The following is a 21,665-nucleotide window of genomic DNA, read 5'->3' as shown; positions in this document are numbered from 1 at the left end:
CCATCCTTCTGTCCATCCCTCTGTCCGTCCCTCTGTCCATGCCTCTGTCCGTCCCTCTGTCTGTCCCTCTGTCCTTCCCACTGGCACAGGGACAACCCACGTCCCCCCCAAGCCACGACTGTCACCCCCTGTGACACCTCCTCACACTTAACCAGCTGGGGGGGTGACACCGTGCCAAGCCCCCTCCCCACCACCAATGACCTCGTTGGGACAGACAGAAGGACATGGGTGTGTGGAGTGGCCGTTGCGGGGGGGGGACAGTCCCCAAGAGCCACCAGCCTTGTCCCCAGCGATCAATGGGGAAACCGCCCCGTGTCACAACGGGCGCTGCTGGACTTTGTCCCCCCCCAGGTGGCCCTGTCCTTGTCACCCCCCCGGAGGTGGCCCTGGCCCGCGGGCATGTGTGGGGGTGCACGTGTGTGCCCTGATGTCCGTCAGTCCAGCTGTGTGCTCGTGTGTCCATGTGCCTGTCTGTCTGTCCATGTGTCACCCATGTGTCTGTCCCAGCGGCTCTTTGTCCACGTACTGCTGTCTGTCCCACTGTCTGTCCCACTGTCTCTCTGTCCCAGGGCCTGTGTCCTGGGATCTGTCCATGTGTCTGTCCCTGTGTCCGTGTGTCCGTCCCCGTGTCTCAGGATCTGTCTGTGTGTCTGTCCCGGTGTCCGTGTGTCTCTCCCTGTGTCCCAGGATCCATCCATGTGTCTGACCCCGTGTCTGTGTCCCGGGATCTGTCCCTGTGTCTGTCCCAGGATCCGTCTGTGTGTCTGTCCCCTGTGTCCGTGTATCCGCCCCAGTGTCCCGGGATCTGTCCGTGTGTCTGTCCCTGTGTCTGTGTGTCCGACCCAGTGTCCCGGGATCTGTCCGTGTGTCTGTCCCAGTGTCCCCGTGTCCACCCCTCTGTCTCCGCCTCTGTCCCGCCAGGTCCCACCGCGGGCGGGGACCGGGCACCGGGACCGGGCGCCGGGGCGGGGCCGGGGCGGGGCCGGGGCGGGGCGGGCAGGGCCGGGAGCGCCGGAGCCGCCGGAGCCGCCGGAGCCGCCAGAGCCTCCGCCCGTCATGGAGCCCAACAGCCCCCGCAAGATCCAGTTCACGGTGCCGCTGCTGGAGCCGCATCTGGACCCGGAGGCGGCCGAGCAGGTGGGGACACCGGGCACGGCGCGGGGGACACACCGGGGACACACCGGGGACGCACCGGGGCTGGGGGGACCCGCCTGCTCCTGCCGGGGCCGGTGCGGGAGGCTGCGGGCACGGTGAGGGGAGGGACACGGGGCGCCCGGTGTGACCGCGGCGGAGTCGGGGCGGTGGTGACACCCCCGGGCGCGGGGGACGGGGCGCTGGGTGACACGGGGGCGGTGGTGGCGTGGGGGGGACGCACCCGGGGGCTAGCAGGTGTGTTCACCCCCCCGCGGCGTTGGGGACACCCCCAGTGTCACCCCCCGTGGGCTGGGGGCTGCCTGGCCCCGTGGTGGCCGTGGGGACTGAGGTGGCCGTGGGGACCGAGGTGACAGTGCCAGGGCCATGTGCTGGCTCAGCACGACACCGCGGGGGTGTCCCGGGGGGGGGGTGTTTGGTTACAGCCCCCCCCGGCGCCCCCAGGTCCCTCCAGCCCTTGCTCAACCGCTGTTCCTGCTGGAGGGGATCCCAGAATAACAGCGGGGACACTATGGCCTGGCCAAGGGACACGGCAGAGCTGCCCAGGGACAACCAGGGGCACCCCCGGGTCCCTGCGACCCCCCCCCCCCCGCCCGCATCACCCCCATCCCGCAGTGCCCCCCAACTCTGGGGGCTGCAGGGGACCACCCCCCACTCCCCGTTGTCACCAAGTGTGAGAAGCTCTACAAGGATGGTGAGGAGTTGGGGGGTTCCGGCTGTGCGTGTCCCCCCCAGAATGGGGGTCCCCAGCAGCTGGGTGGCTCCCGGGCGAGCAGCCCCTGTTGCCAGCGGCCCGGGGGCGAGCGGGGGCCGCCCGCTGGCGAGCATCTCGCTGTCGCTAAATACGGCCACGCACCATCTGGGGCTGCCACACGGCTCATTTACAGCGCGGCCCCCCCAGGAGAGCCGGGGGGGGGCTGCTGGGTGGTGGGTGCGGGACCCCCGGCACCCACCGAGGCTGCAGTGGGGAGCGGGGGTGCCCGTGTGCCACCTCCTGTCACAGCCGGGATATGGGGCGCTCGGCGTGACCCTGCCCTGGGGTGTCACCTGCCTGTCCCTGCCTCAGTTTCCCCCCTCCAGCTGCATCTCGGCACCTGTTGGAGCCCCTGGCAGTGTGACAGGGCCCTGACAGCAGGTGACAATGCTGATGTCCCCTCCCTGTGTTTACAGTTCCCCTGGTTTGGGGTGTTCCCACAGGGGAAGAGCTGATGTGGGTCCCCCTCACACTGGTGAAGGGCTTGGCTGTGTCACCCCTATGTCCTGCAGGGCTGTCCCCAAGCCCATCCAGCCCCACCCTCTTAGAAGGACCTTGTCCCCATGGACCTTCTCGGGTCCCCCTTGTCCCCAGAGGTCCCGCAGCTCCTTGGCCCCCGTCTGCTGTGCACATCCACCCACCCATCCTGGTGTCACCCATGGGTGCCAGGCCTGGCCCAGGGCTTAGTCCTGTGTCCCTGCCCAAGTCCCCAAGTCCACCCTGAGCACAGCGTGTCCCCAAGGCTGGGGGGGCCACTCGGGGGGAGTGTTTTCTCCATCATGCTGAGAGATGAGCTTCACCCTTCCCACTCTGATCCCCACCCCCATTCAGGTCCCCCATCCCATTCTGGTCCCAATCCCGTTCTAGTCCCGCTCCTGTGCCCATCCCAGCTCCCCCCGGATGACCCCCCAGGCCCAGGGGAGCGGCCCCCCCAGCGGCGCTCCCCCCACCGCGGGCCGCCGGGTTCCTGATGCTCTTGGCCGTGGCACTTTCTTAATCGATGGTGGAGATTGATCTAAAAATAGCGGCGGCAGGAGAGCGCGATGGCCCGGCCGAGCTGGGGGGGGATGGAGGGGAGGATCCAGGGATGGATGCAGGGATGCAGGGATGCGGGGAGGGATGGAGGGATGCAGGGATGCAGGGATGGAGCAAGGACCAGAGCATCCCCCACTAGGGAGTCAAGGCGGGAGCCGCCCGGACGCCTGGGTCCCCGGCCCAGTCTGGAGCAGCGAAACAAACACAGCTCAGCCCCGCCTGGGTGACCTTGAGCGGGTGACACCGATGTCCCCCACCCTGTCCCCGCGGACACAGCCCTGCGTCCCACACCCGGGGGTGGCTCTGGTGTCCCCAGGACGCGTCACCAGGGACACCAGGACCAGCCCCAATCCCGGCGGGGGGGGCGCGACCCCTCCCAGCCCCATCTTTGGGCTTGTGGGGGGGGGTGGTTGGACCCCGACCCCGGAGCGGGGTGGGGGGGTCCCTGGGGGGGGGGGGAGAGCGTTTCCCGGCAATTCCCGGCAATTCCCGGCAATTCCCGGTTCCCTCTAATCTCCGTTTAAAACCCCGACCGCGGGTTTCTATGGCAACGGGGCCGACACGGAGAAGATTCGCCCGGGGGGGGAGGTCGGGGGGGGGGTGGGGGGGCGTCCTCCGCGTGCCCGCCTCATTAGCATCTCATTAGCATCTCATTAGGCAGCCTGCCTCATTAGGGAATCCTCGCCGGGTAATCGGTGTTTGCAGAGCAAACTCAGTTAGTGGGTCAGCGGGGAAAGGGGACGCGGGGTGCGGTGTCACCGCTGCCACCCGGCACGGCCACCAAGTCCTCTATTAGGGCCACAACCCCCCCACTGAAGTCACCAAGTGGGGGTGGAATGTGGGGCAGGAGCAGCACAAGATGCTCCAGGTGACCTTGGGCAAGGACACTGTGTCCATAAAGGAAGGGCAGGTCCCTGCGGTGTCACCACACCAATGTCACCACGCCAATGTCACCGCACCGGTGTCGCCGAGCGCTTCCTGGGGCCGGGGTATAATTAGCACCCGTCTCTCATTAGGGCTGGTTTGGAAATGTTGATTTAAAAGACACATGTGTCCGGCCACGGGAGCTGCGACACTCAGGGCCTGGCTGCTGTCCCCTGTCCCCATGGGGCCACCACCGCCCCGGGGACAAAGGCCATCGGGGGGGGTGCTCTGGGGTTCGGGGTGCAGCTGTGGGTCCCGACTCTCTGCTGTCCCCACCAAGATCCGAAGGCGCCGACCGACTCCGGCCAACCTGGTCCTGAGCAGCGATCAGTCGTCCCCAGGTGGGTCCTTGCGTGTGTCACCCCCCGGGAACCCCCAGATGTGACACTCAGGGTCCCCCGTATGTGACGCTCGGGGCACTTGGGTTGCAGCGGGTGTCATCCCGTCACAGCAGCACCGTGTTCCCCACCCTGGGACTGTCCCCATGTCCCCCCCTCCCCTGCTGTCCCTACTGCAGGATCGGGCCCTGGGGCTCAGCCAATCCATCTGCGGGGGGAGCAGCTGCTCGTGTCACCCCCTGCGCAGGGGACACTGGGATGGGGCCACCCCCGCTGGCACAGGGAGCAGGGGACACCAGCTGTGACATTTAAGAGCTGCTCGGTCATTGACCCCCACACCAGGCATGTGGCCTTTGGGGACAGGGCATGGCAGCTGTGTCACAGTCCCCTGCCCCCCCTGAGCACCCATGGGTGACAGAGGGTGACACGGAGGGGCTGGATTCATGGTGGGGGGGGCAGGGTGGAGCTGAGCGCTGACCTGTCACCTTCTGTGTCCCCCCCAGAAATCGATGAGGACCGGCTGCCCAACCCCCTGCTGAAGGTGGGTGTCACCATGGGCGGGGTGGGGGGTCCATGGGGTGTCCCCAGCCCCCCGTCACTGACACCCCCATGTCCCTCACAGTCGGGTCTGGCCATGTCACCCAGGCAGAGGAAGAAGGTTTCCCGCACCACCCCCACCATGAAAGGTACTGGGGGAGGGGACAGTCCCCTGGGTGACACAGGGGACAGGTGGGATGTCACCACCTTGGGATGTCACCACCTTGGGATGTCACCACCTGGGCAATGGGGGGACAGGTGGGTTGGATGTCACCACCTTGGGTTGTCAGCACCTTGGCAATGGGGGGGACAGTCCCCTGGGTGACACAGGGGACGGGTGGGTTGAATGTCACCACCTGGGGATGTCACTACCTTGGAATGTCACCACCTTGAGATGTCACCACCTGGGCAATGGGGGGACAGGTGGGTTGGATGTCACCACCTTGGGATGTCACCACTGGGGCAATGGGGGGACAGGTGGGTTGGATGTCACCACCTTGGGATGTCACCACCTTGGCAATGGGGGGAACAGTCCCCTGGGTGACACAGGGGACGGGTGGGATGTCACCACCTTGGGATGTCACTACCTTGAGGTGTCACCACCTGGGCAATGGGGGGACAGATGGGTTGGATGTCACCACCTGGGGATGTCACCACCTTGGCAATGGGGGGGGACAGTCCCCTGGGTGACACAGGGGATGGGTGGGTGGGATGTCACCACCTTGGCAATGGGGGGGGACAGTCCCCTGGGTGACACAGGGGACGGGTGGCTTGGATGTCACCACCTTGGCGCTGCCCTTGGAGCCACCCAGCCACGGGCACATGGCAAATGCCAGCGGAGGGGACACGAGGCCCCTGCTGTCACCGGGAGCGTGGGGACGGTCACGCTGTCCCCGCGTCCCCGCAGAGCTGCAGATGATGGTGGAGCATCACCTGTGCAAGCAGGCGCAGGACGAGGACGAGGAGGCGGCCGCTGCCACCGCCTGCTGCCACCACGGTGACACCGAGCACAGCCACAGCCCCGGTGGCACCTGCCCGCTGGCCACACACGAGGGTGGCCCTGGCCCCGGCCAGCGTGAGTGACCCGTGTCACCCCCCCAGTCACCCCGAGCTGCGGGCTGGGGACACTGAGGTGACACCCTGGTGTCCACAGGGACCCATGGGGACGGGCGGCAGAGCCCGGGGGACGGGGACACCCATATAGCACCGAGGGACAGTGCCGGGCAGGGCGCGGGCAGCAGCCAGTAGGTGCGTAACTGGGGTGCTGGGGGGCTCTGGGGGGCACTGGGACAGTGACTGGGGCACTGGGGGGTACTGGGGCCCTGTACTGGGACACTGCGGGGACACTGGGACACTCTACTGGGACACTGTGGGGGGTACTGGGGTGCTGGGACAGTACTGGGACACTGGGGGGGTACTGGGATACTCTACTGGGATACTCTACTGGGATACTCTACTGGGATACTGGGGGGTGTACTGGGGTACTGTACTGGGACACTGGGAGGTGTACTGGGATGCTGGGGGGGTACTGGAACACTGTACTGGGATACTGTACTGGGACACTGGGGGGTATACTGGGATGCTGGGAGGGGTACTGGGATACTGTACTGGGACACTGGGGGGTGTACTGGGGTGCTGGGAGGGGTACTGGGGTGCTGTACTGGGACACTGGGGGGTGTACTGGGATGCTGGGGGGGTACTGGGATACTGTACTGGGACACTGGGGTGGTATTAGGGCAATGGGAGCAGTAGTGGGGCACTGGGGGGGCTACTGGGATAATGCACTGGGATACTGGGGGGAAACCGGGGGGTACTGGGGCCCTGTGGGGGTCACTGGGACACCGTCCTGGGGCACTGGGGGTATCCTGGTCCCCACAGTGGGGAGGGGGACAGCGTCACAGGGTGATGCTGGCACTGGGGACACGGCGCTGGCTTTGCCGGGGTCCCCGTCCCCTCCACGATGTCCCCTCTGTCCCCAGGGCCACCGCAGCACCGAGGCCGCGCAGGAGCCGGACGTCCCGGGGACTTTTTTACCTGTTTTCTAAGATTCTGCCGCCGCTTTGGGGCTCCCGGAGGGTTATTTTTTACTGCCACGGGCAGGTCCCCCCCCGGGGGGGACTTTGGGGACAGCGGCTGTGCCCATGTCCCCTCACCCCCCCGCGGCCCAGGGCGGGTGACACTGGCGACACCGCGCAGCACCTCCTGGTGTCCCCGCCCCCCCGCCGCATCACTGCCAGCCCCAGGGTGTCCCCAGGGCCACCGCACTGTCGCCCCCCCCCCCCGCCCTGGGGAGCCGCACCCCAGTGCGTACACGCGTGTGCACGCACACGGGTTCTTGTGCACGCGTGTGTTGGGGGGGCGGGGGGGTGTGCACATGCATGTACCTGGGGCTGAGCGGGGGGACACACAGACACACGCACCCCAGGGTGTTTGCACCCACGGACACGGGGGGGACACACTTTGCACGTGGGATTCGCATGGACGCAGCGCACGTGTGACACGTGGGGGGCGCAGGGACCCCCCCCCCCCCTCAGTTGGTATTAAAGGGATCCCTTCTCCCCCCGGCCCCGCCTCCTCTTTGCCTTCGCATGGGGGGGTGCAGGACCCCCCCAAACCTCTGAACCCACTCTGGGGTCCCATCCAGCTGTGTCAGCCACTCTGTCCCCATGGGAGGGGTCCTGGCCCCCCCGTCACCCCCCAACTCCCAGGCCAAGGGCGCAGGAGCCAGGGGGGGTGGTGGTGGATGGTTTATTAATTGCTCGTTAGCGGCGGCGCTTCATTTCACATGCGTGTGTGGGTGGAGCTGTGCCAGTGGGGAGGGGGGAAATGGGTGGGGGGCACGGTGGGGGGGGCTGAGCCAGGGGGCCGGAGCGGGGGGTGCTGGAGCTGGAGGATGCTCAAGGCACATGGGATGCGGGAGGATGCTCAAGGATGCTCTGGACACGCTGGAACCAGGATACCAGAGGATGCTCGAGATGCACCGGGATGCAGGAGGATGCTCAAGATACCCTGGGATGCAGGAGGATGCTCGAGATGCACCAGGATGCTGGAGGATGCTCAAGATACACCAGGATGCTGGAGAATGCTCAAGGATGCTTGAGATACACCGGGATGCTGGAGGATGCTCGAGATACACCGGGATGCTGGAGGATGCTCAAGGCACACTGGAACCAGGACACCGGAGGGTACTCGATGCACACCAGAATGCCAGAGGATACTCAAGGATGCTCGAGGCACACCAGAGCTGGGATGCTGGAGGATGCTTGAGGCAAACCAGGATGCCGGAGGATGCTCAAGGATGCTCAAGGCATGCCAGAACTGGGATGTCAGAAGATGCTCAGGACATACTGGAACCAGGATGCCAGAGGATGCTTGAAGCACACCAGAACCAAGATGCTGGAGGATGCTCGAGATACACCAGAATGCCAGAGGATGCTCGAGACACACGGGGATGCTGGAGGATGCTCAAGGGACACCAGAGCCGGAATGGCAGAGGATGCTCAAGGATGCTCGAGGGACACCGGGATGCAGGAGGATGCTCGAGGTGGAGGAAGCCAGGGGGGGATCTGGGGTGCACGCTGGAGCCAGAGATGCTGGAGACACAGCGGGGCCAGGAGGGGCTGGCACAGCCCTGGGGACACTGGGGCTGGTGCTGTCACCTCTGGGCCCGATCCTGCCCCCCCACCGCTGCCCCATCACCCCCCACCTCACCCACACCATGTGGGGCAGGACCCTGGGGGGACAGGGGGACGGGCCCCACAGACACACAGATCAGGGGACAGGGATGCTCCAGGCGCATAGGGCAGGATGGGGACATTTAGGGACGTTTGGGGACACCCACCACGGTGTGGCCGCACTGACCCAGCAGGCACAGAGGGGACAACGGTGGCCCTCATGGTGACACACCCCACATGGCTCCTCTGTCACCTGCTGTCCCCAGTGCCACCGCCATCGTCCCCACCCCGCCCTGGGGTGGGAAGCAGCTTTTGTAGAAAATCATAAGGGCAAAACCCAGCGTGGGGGGCCGGGAAGCCACTGGTGTGACAGCGAGAGGGTCGGTGTCACCGTCACCAGTGGCCCCAGGTTTGGCACAGGTGGCCGGAGGTGGCCGGGCTGGGGGGACCAGGGGGACCGACCCCGGGGGTGCTGGTGGCACCGGCACGAATCCTCCCTCCCCACGAATGGTGCTGAACTCGATGGCGTCGGACACAGTGGGTGAGACGGCGTCACTCGGCCGGACGAGAACCTGTTGTTGTGGTGGGGACAGTCACAGCCGGGCCACCAATGCAGCCCCCCCGGCAGGGTTGTCCCCCCAGCGCCCACCTCGCTGCTCCCGCTGTTATTCCACGTCCCCGTTCTGGTTGTTTCTGGTGGCGGGTGGTTCCTCGCAGGGTGACAGCTCCTCGATGGACGCCTGGTTGGTGATGCCTGGGGGGGACACGGGGTGCAGGGACACACATGGGGTGCAGGGACACGGGGTGCAGGGACACTGAGAACACTGAGACCCCCCCCCAAGTCATCCCATCCACCCCACAAGTCCAAGTGTCACCCACCCTGTGCTCCCCACCCAGAGATGCTCGGCACAGCCTCGCGTGTCCCCACAATGCTCCCTGTCCCCTCGCCGGGGGACGCGGTGGCCATGGTGGCTGTCACCTACCACTGGCCGCCCGCTCCTTCCACTTCTGCTTGTTCTCCTGGATGTACTTGGTCCAGGTGGAGCGGAACCCGGCCAGGTCGGATTTGATGTCCCCCAGCTCCAGGTGCTCATCCAGGGACGGCTGCCGCCACTGCGAGCTGCGGGGACAGGGACGGATGGGACAGCGACAGCTGGGATGGAGACAGCCAGGGATGGGGACACATGGGGACGGGGACAGCCAAGGATGGGGACAGCTGGGGATGGGGACAGCCGGGGACGGGGACAGTTGGGGACGGGGACAGTTGGGGACGGGGACAGTTGGGGACGGGGACAGCCGGGGATGGGGACAGCCGGGGATGGGGACAGCCGGGGATGGGGACAGTTGGGGAGGGGGACACATGGGGACGGGGACACATGGGGACGGGAACAGCCAGGGATGAGTACAGCTGGGGACAGGGACAGCCTAGGATGTGGACAGCTGGGGACAGGGACAACCAGGGATGGGCACAGTTGGGCATGGTGACAGTTGGGGACGGGGACAGCCAGGGATGGGGACAGCCAGGGATGGGGACAGCCACTGCCACCACTTCCCCATGCCCAAAACAAGAAGGGGAAACTGAGGCAGAGGGGTGGCCGACCTGGGCGGCTGGGTGGCCGCCGGGTTGCCCTTGGACTTGGTGCCGTCCTCGGTGAGGGGCAGCACCAGCTTCTCGGCCACGTCGGTCAGCACCGAGAAGGTGGGTTCCACGATGAAGTCGATGAAGCCTGCGGCAGGGAAGGGACACGGCGGCCATGGGGAGGGGACACGGCAGCGACGGGGACGCGCCCTGGCTGGGGACAGGCTGGGGACGCTCACCGATCTGCGACTGGGCCACCAGCGTTGAAGTGCGGTCGCAGAGCGGCGAGAAGGGCAGCCCCAGCTCGGCCTCCTTGTCCCCCTGGGAAGGCGAAGCGAGGGAGATGTGTCCCCAAGGGGTTGTCCCCCTGTCCCCAGGGCCGTGGGGACCCTACCTGCCTGAAGAACTCCTCCATCAGCGCCTTGGTCCAGCGGCTGTGCACAGCCCACTGCTTGGTGGGGTGGCTGATATCGGCCGCATGCAGCAGCAGCGACAGCACCTTGGACTTGTCGATCCTGCGGAGGGGACCCCGCTGCTGAGATTTGTCCCCAAAAGCCACATCATGTCCCCCACACTGGGGACTTCTCCCCAACCCACACTCACCGCTCCAGCTGCTGCAGCGACGTCTTCATGGACTTGACCTGCTGGAAGTGGCAGGACATGTCGGTGGCCAGGACCATCTCGATCACCAGCGCCCGCAGCTCCCTGCGCCCCGGGGAGGGGGGGGAAATGCCATCAGGGTCCGGTGTCCCCGCCGGGGACAGCGCCGGGGACAAGGACGGGGACCTTACGCAAACTCGTCCTTGGTGAGGTTGACGAAGATGTTCATCTCGTCATCCTGCATCATGCGGAACACGGCGCTGATGTGGTGGTTCTCCAGCACTGAGCGGTCGTTGTAGAGGATGGCGCAGTCCGACCTGGGGACAGAGGGGACAGTGGAACCCCGGTGTGGTGGCAGGGAAGCTGAGACCCCTCCCAGTGGGGAGAGTGATGTCCCCAGGGTGCTGGGGGTGGCACTGAGTGTCCCCGAGGCGCCAGCACCTCTGTATCACAGCCATATTAGTGGCCATGGGTGTCCCCAGGGTGCCAGCACATCTGTATCAATGGCCTGAGTGTCCCCAGGGTGCTGGCACATCTGCATCACAGCTGTATCAATGGCCTGGGTGTCCCCAAGGTGCCATCCCGGCTGTATCAACAGCCTGGGTGTCCCCACGGTGTCAGCACATCTGTATCAATGGCCCAGGTGTCCCCAGGGTGCCGGCACATCTGCATCCCAGCTGTATCAATGGCCTGGGTGTCCCCAAGGTGCCGGCACATCTGTATCAATGGCCTGGGTGTCCCCAGGGTGCCGGCACATCTGCATCCCAGCTGTATCAATGTCCTGGGTGTTCTCAAGGTGCCAGCACATCTGTATCAATGTCCTGGGTGTTCCCAAGGTGCCAGCACATCTGTATCAATGGCCTGGGTGTCCCCAGGGTGCCGGCACATCTGTATCAATGGCCTGGGTGTCCCCAGGGTGCCGGCACATCTGTATCAATGGCCTGGGTGTCCCCAGGGTGCCGGCACACCTGTATCCTGGCTGTTATTGGTGGCACCGAGTGTCCACAGGGTGCTGGCGCACACGTATCCTGGCTGTACAGGTGTCACTGAGTGTCCCCAAGCTGCTAGCGCATCTGTGTCCCAGCCATAACAGTGACACTGGGTGTCCCCAGGGTGCCACTTTCCACACATCCCCATGACAGCTCCCCAGCCCTGCCCATGCCGTGCCATGTCACCTGCACCATGCCATGCCATGCCACCCATGCCACGTCACCCGTGCCACCCGCGCGGTGCCCCCCGCCCTCACTTGGTCTGGATGTGGAAGCTGTTGGTGGTGCCCGTGTGCTCGTAGTCGTGGATGGCGGCAGCGAAGATGGTGGCCAGGACCTCGATCTCCGTCAGGTAGTGCTGGGGGGACACAGGTGGCACAGGGACGGTCACCAGGCACCCCAGTGACACCCCACGAGGGACACGGGGCACAGGGTGTGGGATGCTCAACATGCAGATGTTTGCACAACAGCGTGTGACCACACGTGTGCACGGCCACGCGTGTGACATGACGGGGACACCAGGACATGGACACACATCCCCCCAAGCCAGGGGTCACCCCATCATCCTGGTGACATCGTCATGACAACAGCGCCGTTGCTCCATGGTGCCGTCTCCATGGCAACAAGCATCACTGGGCCCAGACACTACCCGGGACCCCCCGGTGTCCCTGTGGGACCCCCAAATATCCCCTTGGGGCCCCCAAAAGTCCCCGTACCAGCATCCCAGTGCGCAGCAGGAAGCAGTGGACGGTCTGGGTGACATCGGCGGCGTGGACCTGGTTGTGGTAGGGGTTGCGGTACTTGCCGTAGCCGGTCTCCAGCGCGTCCAGCAGCGTGGTCAGGAAGACGGTGGGGATCTGCGGCGCAGGCACACGCGCTCACAGCTGCACCCGTGCACCCGGCACCCGTCCCCATGGCACCCACGGGTGGGCATGGGCACCCACGGGTGGGCGCAGACGCACCTTGAAGCGGCTGTTGAGGTTGTGTCGGGTGAAGAGCTCGAAGACGATGGTGCGCAGGGAGTGATCGTCCGTCACCCGGTTCAGCGTGAAGACGTCGAAGCACCAAAGGTCGAGGCTCTGGAGGGGTGGGGGGACACGGGGGTATCGGCACAGGGCTGGGGTGAGACCAGTGCCTGGGGACACCCGGGGACACCCAGCCGTGCCCGGTGAAGCCCAGCAAAGCCCAGTAAAGCCCAGCAAAGCCCAGCAAAGCCCAGCAAAGGCCAGCAAAGCCCAGCAAAGACCAGCAAAGCCCAGTGATGCCCAGCAAAGCCCAGTAAAGACCAGCAAAGCCCAGTAAAGACCAGCAAAGCCCAGCAAAGCCCAGCAAATGCCAGCAAATGCCAGTGATGCCCAATAAAGCCCAGCAAAGCCCAGCAAAGCCCAGCAAAGCCCAATAAAGCCCAATAAAGCCCAATAAAGCCCAATAAAGCCCAATAAAGCCCAATAAAGCCCAATAAAGCCCAATAAAGCCCAATAAAGCCCAGTGACACCCAGCAATGCCCAATGATGCCCAGTGATGACCAGCAAAGCCCAATAAAGACCAGCAAACCACAGTGAAGCCCAGCAAAGCCCAGTGAAGGCCAGTGAAGCCCAGTGACCCCAGGTGATGCCCAGCAGCACTGGGTGCCATCTCCCATGGACAACTTGTGCCACATCCTATGGAGTGGATGTGCCAGCCCAGGGGAGCATCCCAGGGTGGGGGGAATTGGGGTGCCCCGCACACCCCGGGGCAGCATCTCTGAGGTAACTGGGTGCCCCCCACACCCCAAGGTACCTTCAGGCAGTTGAGGACGGAGGTGGAGTAGCTGGGCCCCACGGCCGTGTACGTCCGGCGAAACATCCTGCAAGAGACAGTGGATGTGGGTGCTGGGGGATCCACCCGGGTGTTCAGGGACAGACCTTGGGTGCCAGGGGACAAACCCTGGGGGCAGGAGACACATCTGGGCACTGGGGCCACCCCAGGTGCTTGGGGACCCCGCTGGGCGCTGGGGACAACCCCTGGTGCCACAGGCCACCTAATTATAAATATGTAGAGGGTGAGAGCCATGAAGATGATGGAGTGGAGCATCTCCCGTGTGAGGAAAGGCTGAGGGAGCTGGGGCTCTGGAGCTGGACAAGAGGAGACTGAGGGGGGACTCATTCCTGGGGATCAATATGGAAAGGGGGAGTGTCAGGAGGATGGAGCCAGGCTCTTCTGGTGACAACCAGTGACAGGACAAGGGGCAATGGGTGCAAACTGGAACACAGGAGGTTCCGCTTAAATCTGAGCAGAAACTTGTTCCCGGTGAGGGTGGCAGAGCCTGGCCCAGGCTGCCCAGGGGGTTGTGGAGTCTCCTTCTCTGCAGACATTCCAACCCGCCTGGTTCCTGTGTCACCTCATCTGGGTGTTCCTGCTCCAGAACAGATGATTTCCAAGGTCCCTTCCAACCCCTGTGACTCTGTGACTCCGTGACCACCCTCCCACACCCCCCCACCCCCCCAGCACCCACCTCTCCACGAAGATTCCGGCCTGGACGGCGTGGACGATGCTGCGGAACTTGGGTTTCTCCTCGGCGCGGCGGCCCTTGGCACGCGCCTGCTGGGTGAAGGTGGCCGCCAGCCAGTCCCGCACCTCGGAGGGGACGGCGGCGTCCGAGCCCATGGCCCGCAGCTCGTCCTCCGTGTCCAGCATCTGCCTGCGGGACGGGGGATGGCGTCAGGGCAGGGTCATGGTCACCTCGGTGTCACCCTGTGTCACCCCGGTGTCACCACGCGGCCACACCTGGTCTCATCGATGCAAACGGCCTCGAGCAGCGAGGCCGCGTACTCCAGGTTCCTGCGCAGCTCCTCCACGTTCACCTCGCCCGTCTCCAGCTGCTTCACCATGAACCGCAGCCTGTAGGGGGGACAAGGGGGACAGTTTGGGGGGTCCCCAACCAGCCTGCAGCAGGATGCGTCCCCACCGGGGGCACCCATGGGGTCAGAGTCATCTGGGTTTGAAAGGACCCTCAACATCGAGTCCAACCGTTCACCCAACGCTGGCACTAAAATGTCCCCAAGAATGTCACCTGTTCACCCCCCAGGGATGGTGACACCAGCACCTGGGCAGCCTGTTCAATGCCCTTTGGGGAAGAAATCACCCCAAATTTGCACCCTCAGCCTCCCCTGGTGCAACATGAGGCCGTTTCCTCTCGTCCTGGCGCCTGTTGCATGTGTGCACACCTGCATGCACACACACGTGAACACACCGTGTGCACACACACACGTGAACACACCGTGTGCACACACACACGTGCGTGTGAACACACACACGTGCACAGACACAGACGTGCACACTTGCACATGCATGCGCAGACATGCACGTGTCCACTTGCACACACACACATGTGCACATATAAACACACTTGCACACACATGCGTGCACACACACGTGCACACTTGCACACACTTGCACATACATGCACATGCACACACATACATGCACACTTGCACACACTTGCACATGCATGCACATGCACGCACATACATGCACACTTACACATGCACATACACGTGTGCACACTTGCACATACGTGCCCATGCACAGTTGCACACGCACGCACATGCACATACACGTATGCACACTTGCACACACATGCGTGCACATTCACATACAAGTATGCACACATATGCACATGCACACTTGCACACACATGCATGCACATGCATATACACATGTGTGCACTTGCACATGTGTGCACTTGTCCATATGTGCACACGCACACTTGCACCCAAATGCACACACATGCATGCACATGCACATACACGTGTGCACACTTGCACATATGTGCACATGCACACTTGCACCCAAATGCACACACATGCATGCACACACACATATGCACTTGCACACACATGCACTTGCACACACATGCAAACACATGCATGCACACGTGTGCACATGCGCATCCACAAGTGCACACTTGCACATATGTGCACATGCACATTTGCACACACACACACTTGCACCCGCCTCTCCACCAGCCCTCCCGTCTGACACACGCCTGCACACGTGTGTGCGAGCAGCCGCCCGCCCCCACCCATCTGTCTGTGTGTCCGTCTGTCTGTCGGGGCGGGGGGGGGGGGGGTGGAATCCCATCTGTCGCCCGGGGGCTGGGGACGTGCCACCCCCGCAGCCGTGTCTCCCGCTCGCACGCAGGCTGGCACGGGCTGTCACACGTTGTCACACACTGTCACAGCCCCCCCGGTGCTCTGCCAGCTCCCCCCAGGTTGGGGCGAGGGACGTGGTGTTGGGGACATGGTGGCAGGGGACACCAGCCACCCTGTCCCTCCCGGAGGCCTCGCTGTCACCGCCACTGCCACCTGCCAGGTCCCCACCGGTCCCCAATGGTCCCCATTGCTGCCACCAGCACCCAGTGGGTCCCCAGCAGTGACCATCAGGTCCCCATCGGTGCCCTATGCACACTGTCCCCAAGGCCGGTGGCACCTGTCCCCACCACCAGCAGTTTCCTGTGACACCGCCAGCCCGGCCCTCACTTTGGGGACACCTCTGGGTCCCCCCAAAACGTGGCCATAGGGAGGGTGACAGCACATGGTGACAGTCTCAGGGGATGGGGACACAGGCCACCACCCCCCCACGCCGTTCCCACGGCCAACCCCCACGGTAGGACACGGTGTCCTTGTCATCCCGTGTCCCAGCAGCGGGGACGTCACCCCGGTCACAGTGTCCCCAGTGTGGGTGACACAAGCCATGCATGTCCCCACCTGCCACCTTGTCCCCACCAGCCCGGCCCCTTGGGGAAACTGAGGCACGGCATGACGGGAGGGTCACAACGTCCCCACCAGTGTCACAGTGTCCCCACCACGCTGGCTCCTTGGGGACCAGCCCAAGCCTGCGGGTCACCGGCTGAGATGCCGTGTCCCCTGTCCCTTGTCCCCTAGCGGCAGCTCCAAACCCCACGAGCAGGATGTGACCGGCGGTGACCCAGGAGGTGCTGGCACTTGTCCCCAACCCAGGGGACGGTCCCTGGGAGGGGACAGCGCCGTGACCCCCCAGGAGGGGCCAGCGGGGCCGTGGGACCGTGTGGGGAGAGGGACGGGGCTCCTGGTCACAGGCAGGGACAGGGGGACCCCCCATTGCTCCAGCAGGGGACAAAGTCCCCATGGCTGGGGACACGGGGTGCTGGCAGTGGCTCCTGCAGGGTTTCCCGCCCTCTGATTGCAATTAACATTAATTACTGGACTCGCACCCTGAAAACGTCCCCAGGTCCCCAAGGTGGTGGCTGGTGGCCTTGTCCCAGCACAGCGACCGGACCCGGTTTGGTGGGTGGGGGCCACCGCGTCCCCAGCCAAGGTGACGGTGACAGTTGCCAGCGAGGGGGATGGCGGGGGGGCCACAAGACGTCACGTTCAGAGCCAGCACGAAGCTCCGGGGGAATGTGACCTTGGGAAGGCAATTGTCACCTTCCCATGCCCGCCACCCACCCTGGGGACACTCACCCTCAGGGACACCCATCCCTGGGGACCCCCACCCTCAGTGGCACCCTTGTGTCACTGGCTTGTCACAGCTGGTGCTGGGACCCCCGCACGGAGCGTGGGGACAAGGGACAGCCGCCCCCCGGTTGCGTCACGCTGCCAGGCAGGTGCCACCCGCGCCCACGGTCCCCACGGGCTGCCTGTCACCACCCACGGCCCCGCGCTGCTGCTGCCCCCCCGGGCCACGTCCCAGGCCCCCGTGCACACGTGCTCCGTGCACGCTCAGGTGTGCACGTGCGTGCACACGTGTTCCCGTGCACATCTGCTCCATACCTGCTCAGGTGTGCACGTGCACACGTTCCCGTGCACATGCACTCCATGCACACTCAGGTGTGCACGTGCACACGTGTTCCCGTGCACATCTGCTCCATGCACGCTCAGGTGTGCACGTGCACACGTTCCCATGCACATCTGCTCCACACACGCTCAAGTGTGCACGTGCACACGTTCCCATGCACATCTGCTCCATGCATGTTCAGGTGTGCACATGCACGTGCACACGTTCCCATGCACATCTGCTTCACGCACGCTCAGGTGTGTACGTGCACACGTGTTCCCGTGCACATCTGCTCCATGCACGTTCAGGTGTGCACGTGCACACGTGGTCCCGTGCACATCTGCTCCATGCACGCTCAGGTGTGCACATGCACACGCTCCCATGCACATCTGCTCCATGCACGCTCAGGTGTGCACGTGCACACGTGTTCCTGTGCACATCTGCTCCATGCACGCTCAGGTGTGCACGTGCACACGTGTTCCCGTGCACATGCACTCCATGCATGCTCAGGTGTGCACGTGCATGTGCCCACATGTTTCCTGTGCACACTCAGGTGTGCACATGGCTGTGCACGTGTTCCCGTGCCCATGTGCACCATGCACACTCAGGTGTGCACAGGTATGTGCCCACGTGTTTCTCATGCACACTCAGGTGTGCACGTGGCTGCACACGTGTTCCTGTGCACACATGCTCTGTGCACGCTCAGGTGCGCATGTGCACGCGCGCACACATTCCCGTGCTCACTCAGGTGTGCACATGGGGCTGCACACGCGTTTCTGTGCACGCTCAGGTGTGCACACGCTTTTCCATGCACGCTCAGGTGCGTTCCGACACACTGACCTGCTCCCACGGGTGCACAATCACCCCCTGTGCACACCTGGGTGTGCACAGAGCACGTGTGCACACACGTGGGCCAAACTCCAGGCCCCCCCCCCACACATTTGCACGCTCCCAGCAACGTGCGCAGCCGGTTGCACACTCAGGCTTCACACTCACATCCTGAGAACTCCGGCACCAACATTTCACGCCCTGAGCGCGTCCTGCCGGCCTCGGGCACGCGTGAAACACACTCAGCTCACCAGCAAACGTGCAACACGGCCCCGTCCTTGTCCCCGTGTCCCCTCGTGCACCTTCGCGGGGCACCACGTGCACCCCCGTGCACGCCCCTTGCACGCCCCTTGCACGCCCATGCCGCATGAGGACCCGCACGTGCCGTGGGGCTGCGAGGGGGCACACGCACTCGTGAGCACAACTGCACACGGGGGGGGGGCACCAACAGCCCCCCTGGAGAGGAGGGGAGCACCCACTGTCCCCCCACCCAGGGTTGGGGGCACCCCTGGCACCCCCAAAGTCACCCAAGGGTCATGGGTGCCCCCAGCCTGAGGGGGTGCAATGGGTGCTGGGGCGTCCTGCATTGGGGGGGTCCCCAGGAGCAGCTGAAAGTCCCGGGGGGGAGCGCAATGTGGGGGTCACTGGGGGCTCATAGAGAAGGTTGGGGGGGGTCCCCAAAGGGGGTGACAGGGGGTTTGATGGGGGGTGATAGGTGGGCTCAAGGGTCCAGTTTGGGGATCCCAGTACAAGAGTGGGGGTCCCCCATTTAGGGGTCCTATTTTGGGGATGGGGTCTCGGTTTGGGGTGAGGGTTCGTGGTTTGGGTGTCCCAGTTTGGGAGTGCAGGTCCCAGTTTGGGGGTCAAAGGTCCCGTTTGGGGGCTCCAGTTTGGGGGTGGTGGGTCTCATTTTGGGGGTACAGCTCCCAGTTCAGGGTGGGGGGTCCCCATTTAGGGGTGGAGGGTCCTCATTTAGCGGTGGGGGGGTTCTCCACCTGAGGGTCCCTCTTTAGGGGTGGAGGGTCCCCATTTGGGGGTCCAGAGTTCCTGCTTTGAGGGTTTGGGGTCCCTGCTTGGGGGCGGTCATTCCCAGTTTGGGGGTGGTGAGTCCCATTTTGGGGGTGCAGCTCCCGGTTCGGGGGGGGTCCCCATTTTTTTTTTGGGGGGGTCACTCACAGCGCTCGGAGCTTGACCCAAATCTTCTTGCTGGGGGCGGACTTGATCTCCAGCGGGGAGGGGCAGCAGCCGCCGGCCGGGTCCGGCCCCTCACGCTCGGGCTGCAGCCCCGGGAGGCTCCGCGGCGGCTCCATGGCCCCTACCGGGGAACGCGGCCTCAGCCCCGGGGGAACCGGGTCCCGAGCAGCCGCCGGTCCCGCCCCGCAGCCCCGGGAGGGGCCTCCCCGCGCACCCCCCCCCCGCCACCCCGCTTCTTTCGCCGCCCGGTACCCGGCGGCTGCGCAGGCGGCACCGGCCCGGGAGACGGAGCTAAGATGGATCCCGGGCACCGGGGGTGGGAGCGGCGGTGGGGGGCACCGGGGAGGGAGAACCGGGGGTGGGGGCAGCGGGGATGGGGAGAAGCGGGATGGGGAGAAACGGAGGTGGGGGACACCGGGAGGGTGAGAACAAGGGGTTGGGGGGCGCCGGGGATGGGGAGAACCGGGAGGTGGGGAACCGGGATGCGGAGAAGCGAGAATGGGGAGAAGCGGGGATGGGGGAAGCGGAGGTGGGGGACACCGGGAGGGGGAGAACCGGGGGGAGAGCACCGGGAAGGGAGAATGGGGAGAACCGGGATGGGGAGCACCGGCGTGCGGCGGGCGGGACCGGGGATGCTGCGCGCTCCTACCCGAGGATGCTCGGCCGGGAAGCGCCGGTGCTGCCGGTACCGCCGCGCTCGGTGCTGCCGTGTCCCGGTGCAGCCGGTGCCGCCGCTCCCGGTGCCGCCGGCTCCGTCTCCGCCGCCCGGGCTCCGTCGCAACTTTCCCCGAGCCGGCACCGGCGAGAGGGCGGGGAGGGGCGGGGGGAGCCGGGGGCGGGGGCCGGGAACCGGGGTCCGCCCAGCCCCGCTCAGCACCGGCACCGGGCGGGGGGGGCGGGACCCCCACGGGGCTGTGGGGAGGGCGGGGAGATGCCCCGGGACCCGCCGTGGGGAGCGTGTTCGGGACCCCCTTAAGGGCTATGGGGAGGAAGGTCCCCAGGACCCCTTTGGGGGTACCCAGGACCCCATGGGGTTATGGGGGGACCCCAGGACCCAAGTGGAGCTGGGAGTTGTGGGTACCCCAGAACTCCTGGGGGGGTACCCCAAAACCCCTATGGAGGGAGAAGGTCCCTCAGGACCCCCAGGGCTCCTGTAGAGGGTGCCCCAAGACCCCTATGGGGCTATGGGGGGGTACCCCAGGACCCCTGGGGAGTGCCCAAAACCCCTATGGGGCTATGGGGGGGTACCCCAGCACCCCTGGTGGGTACCCAAGACCCCCATGGGGCTATGAGGAGTATCTGAGGACCCCTGGGGAGTACCCAAGACCCCTATGGGGCTATAGGGGGGTACCCCCGGACCCCCAGGGGGTACCCAAGACCCCTATGGGGCTATAGGGGGGCACCCCAGGACCCCTGGGAGGTACCAAGACCCCTATGGTGACACCATTGACTGTCCCCTCCTGCTGGACTCGGGGCAGCAACAGCCCCCAAATTATTGTAGGACCAACATAAACCCAGCGGGCTGCTGGGCCTATTAGGACATCGCCCCCCTGAGCTGGGGGGGGGACACACACCGGGGGGGTGGAAGCCCCACAGTCCCCTTGTCACCCCCGCTGTGCCCCCCATCCCGTTCATGTCCCATTAGGAAACCAAGGATGGAACCAAAGGCCTGGGGGGCTCTGGGCACACACAGGGGGGGATTTGGGGGTGCCAGAGCCCGGGGGGGGGTCCCAGCGATGGGGGGGGTTGGCAGCCCCCGCATCACCTCCCCCAGCACGCGCCGATCCGCAGCCCCCGTGCTAATTAATAATATTAATCAGCCTTTATGTAACGGCGGGGGTGTGCGCAGCACCCACGGCCGCAGCACGGGGGGGAACAGGTGGGTTCCCCCCATTTTGGGGTGTCACCCCCCCACTTGACCCACTGCACCTGGTGGCTTTGCCATGTCCCCACCTGCCACCAGGTCACCTTTGCTCGCTGGCACCCATGGGTGCTGCCCAGGGTGGGTGTCCCTTGACTCTCCCAAATAGGGACTGTGAACAAAAGGGGGGGGTCCCAAAAAGGGGGGGGGGGGGGGCGTGGGCAGATCCGCGAGACAAAGCCGCGCTGCGGCGGGGAGCTCGTTACCGCTTCGTATCGTGATTGATGAGCGCGAAAATAGACTTTTGCAGCGAGCCGGATTCAGCAGGAGCTTCTGGGCGTTAATTCGGGGGAGTCGAACCCCCCGGGAGCGCAGGGGGGGGCGCGGGGGGGTCCAACCCACTC

The 21,665-nt window shown here is 65.2% G+C and overlaps 2 protein-coding genes across 2 annotated transcripts; one reads left to right on the top strand and one right to left on the bottom strand.

Moving 5' to 3' along the window:
* The first annotated feature begins 968 nt into the window (after nucleotides 1-968).
* PPP1R1A (protein phosphatase 1 regulatory inhibitor subunit 1A) lies at nucleotides 969-7,303 on the top strand. Its single transcript, XM_065043556.1, has 7 exons — nucleotides 969-1,137; nucleotides 4,146-4,206; nucleotides 4,707-4,744; nucleotides 4,826-4,889; nucleotides 5,648-5,815; nucleotides 5,894-5,988; nucleotides 6,720-7,303. The coding sequence occupies exons 1-6, from the start codon at nucleotides 1,057-1,059 to the stop codon at nucleotides 5,986-5,988; spliced, it is 507 nt and encodes a 168-aa protein (XP_064899628.1). The 5' UTR covers nucleotides 969-1,056; the 3' UTR covers nucleotides 6,720-7,303.
* A 169-nt stretch (nucleotides 7,304-7,472) lies between these two features.
* On the bottom strand, nucleotides 7,473-20,639 carry PDE1B (phosphodiesterase 1B). The gene is made up of 16 exons (XM_065043549.1): nucleotides 20,050-20,639; nucleotides 19,383-19,521; nucleotides 14,349-14,462; nucleotides 14,077-14,262; nucleotides 13,362-13,428; nucleotides 12,545-12,661; nucleotides 12,299-12,439; nucleotides 11,840-11,940; nucleotides 10,785-10,910; nucleotides 10,597-10,698; nucleotides 10,388-10,508; nucleotides 10,233-10,314; nucleotides 10,015-10,141; nucleotides 9,398-9,534; nucleotides 9,064-9,168; nucleotides 7,473-8,986 (listed from the first exon to the last, which is right to left on the bottom strand). Exons 2-15 carry the CDS (start codon nucleotides 19,514-19,516, stop codon nucleotides 9,080-9,082), a joined length of 1,644 nt encoding a protein of 547 aa, XP_064899621.1. The 5' UTR covers nucleotides 19,517-19,521; nucleotides 20,050-20,639; the 3' UTR covers nucleotides 7,473-8,986; nucleotides 9,064-9,079.
* Between the last annotated feature and the right edge of the window lie 1,026 nt (nucleotides 20,640-21,665).

This window comes from Columba livia, chromosome 29 (genome assembly GCF_036013475.1).
Source record: "Columba livia isolate bColLiv1 breed racing homer chromosome 29, bColLiv1.pat.W.v2, whole genome shotgun sequence".
Taxonomy (NCBI): domain Eukaryota; kingdom Metazoa; phylum Chordata; class Aves; order Columbiformes; family Columbidae; genus Columba; species Columba livia.
The sequence above is the reverse complement of the archived record's forward strand: the minus strand, read 5'-3'. Positions and strand labels throughout refer to the sequence as shown.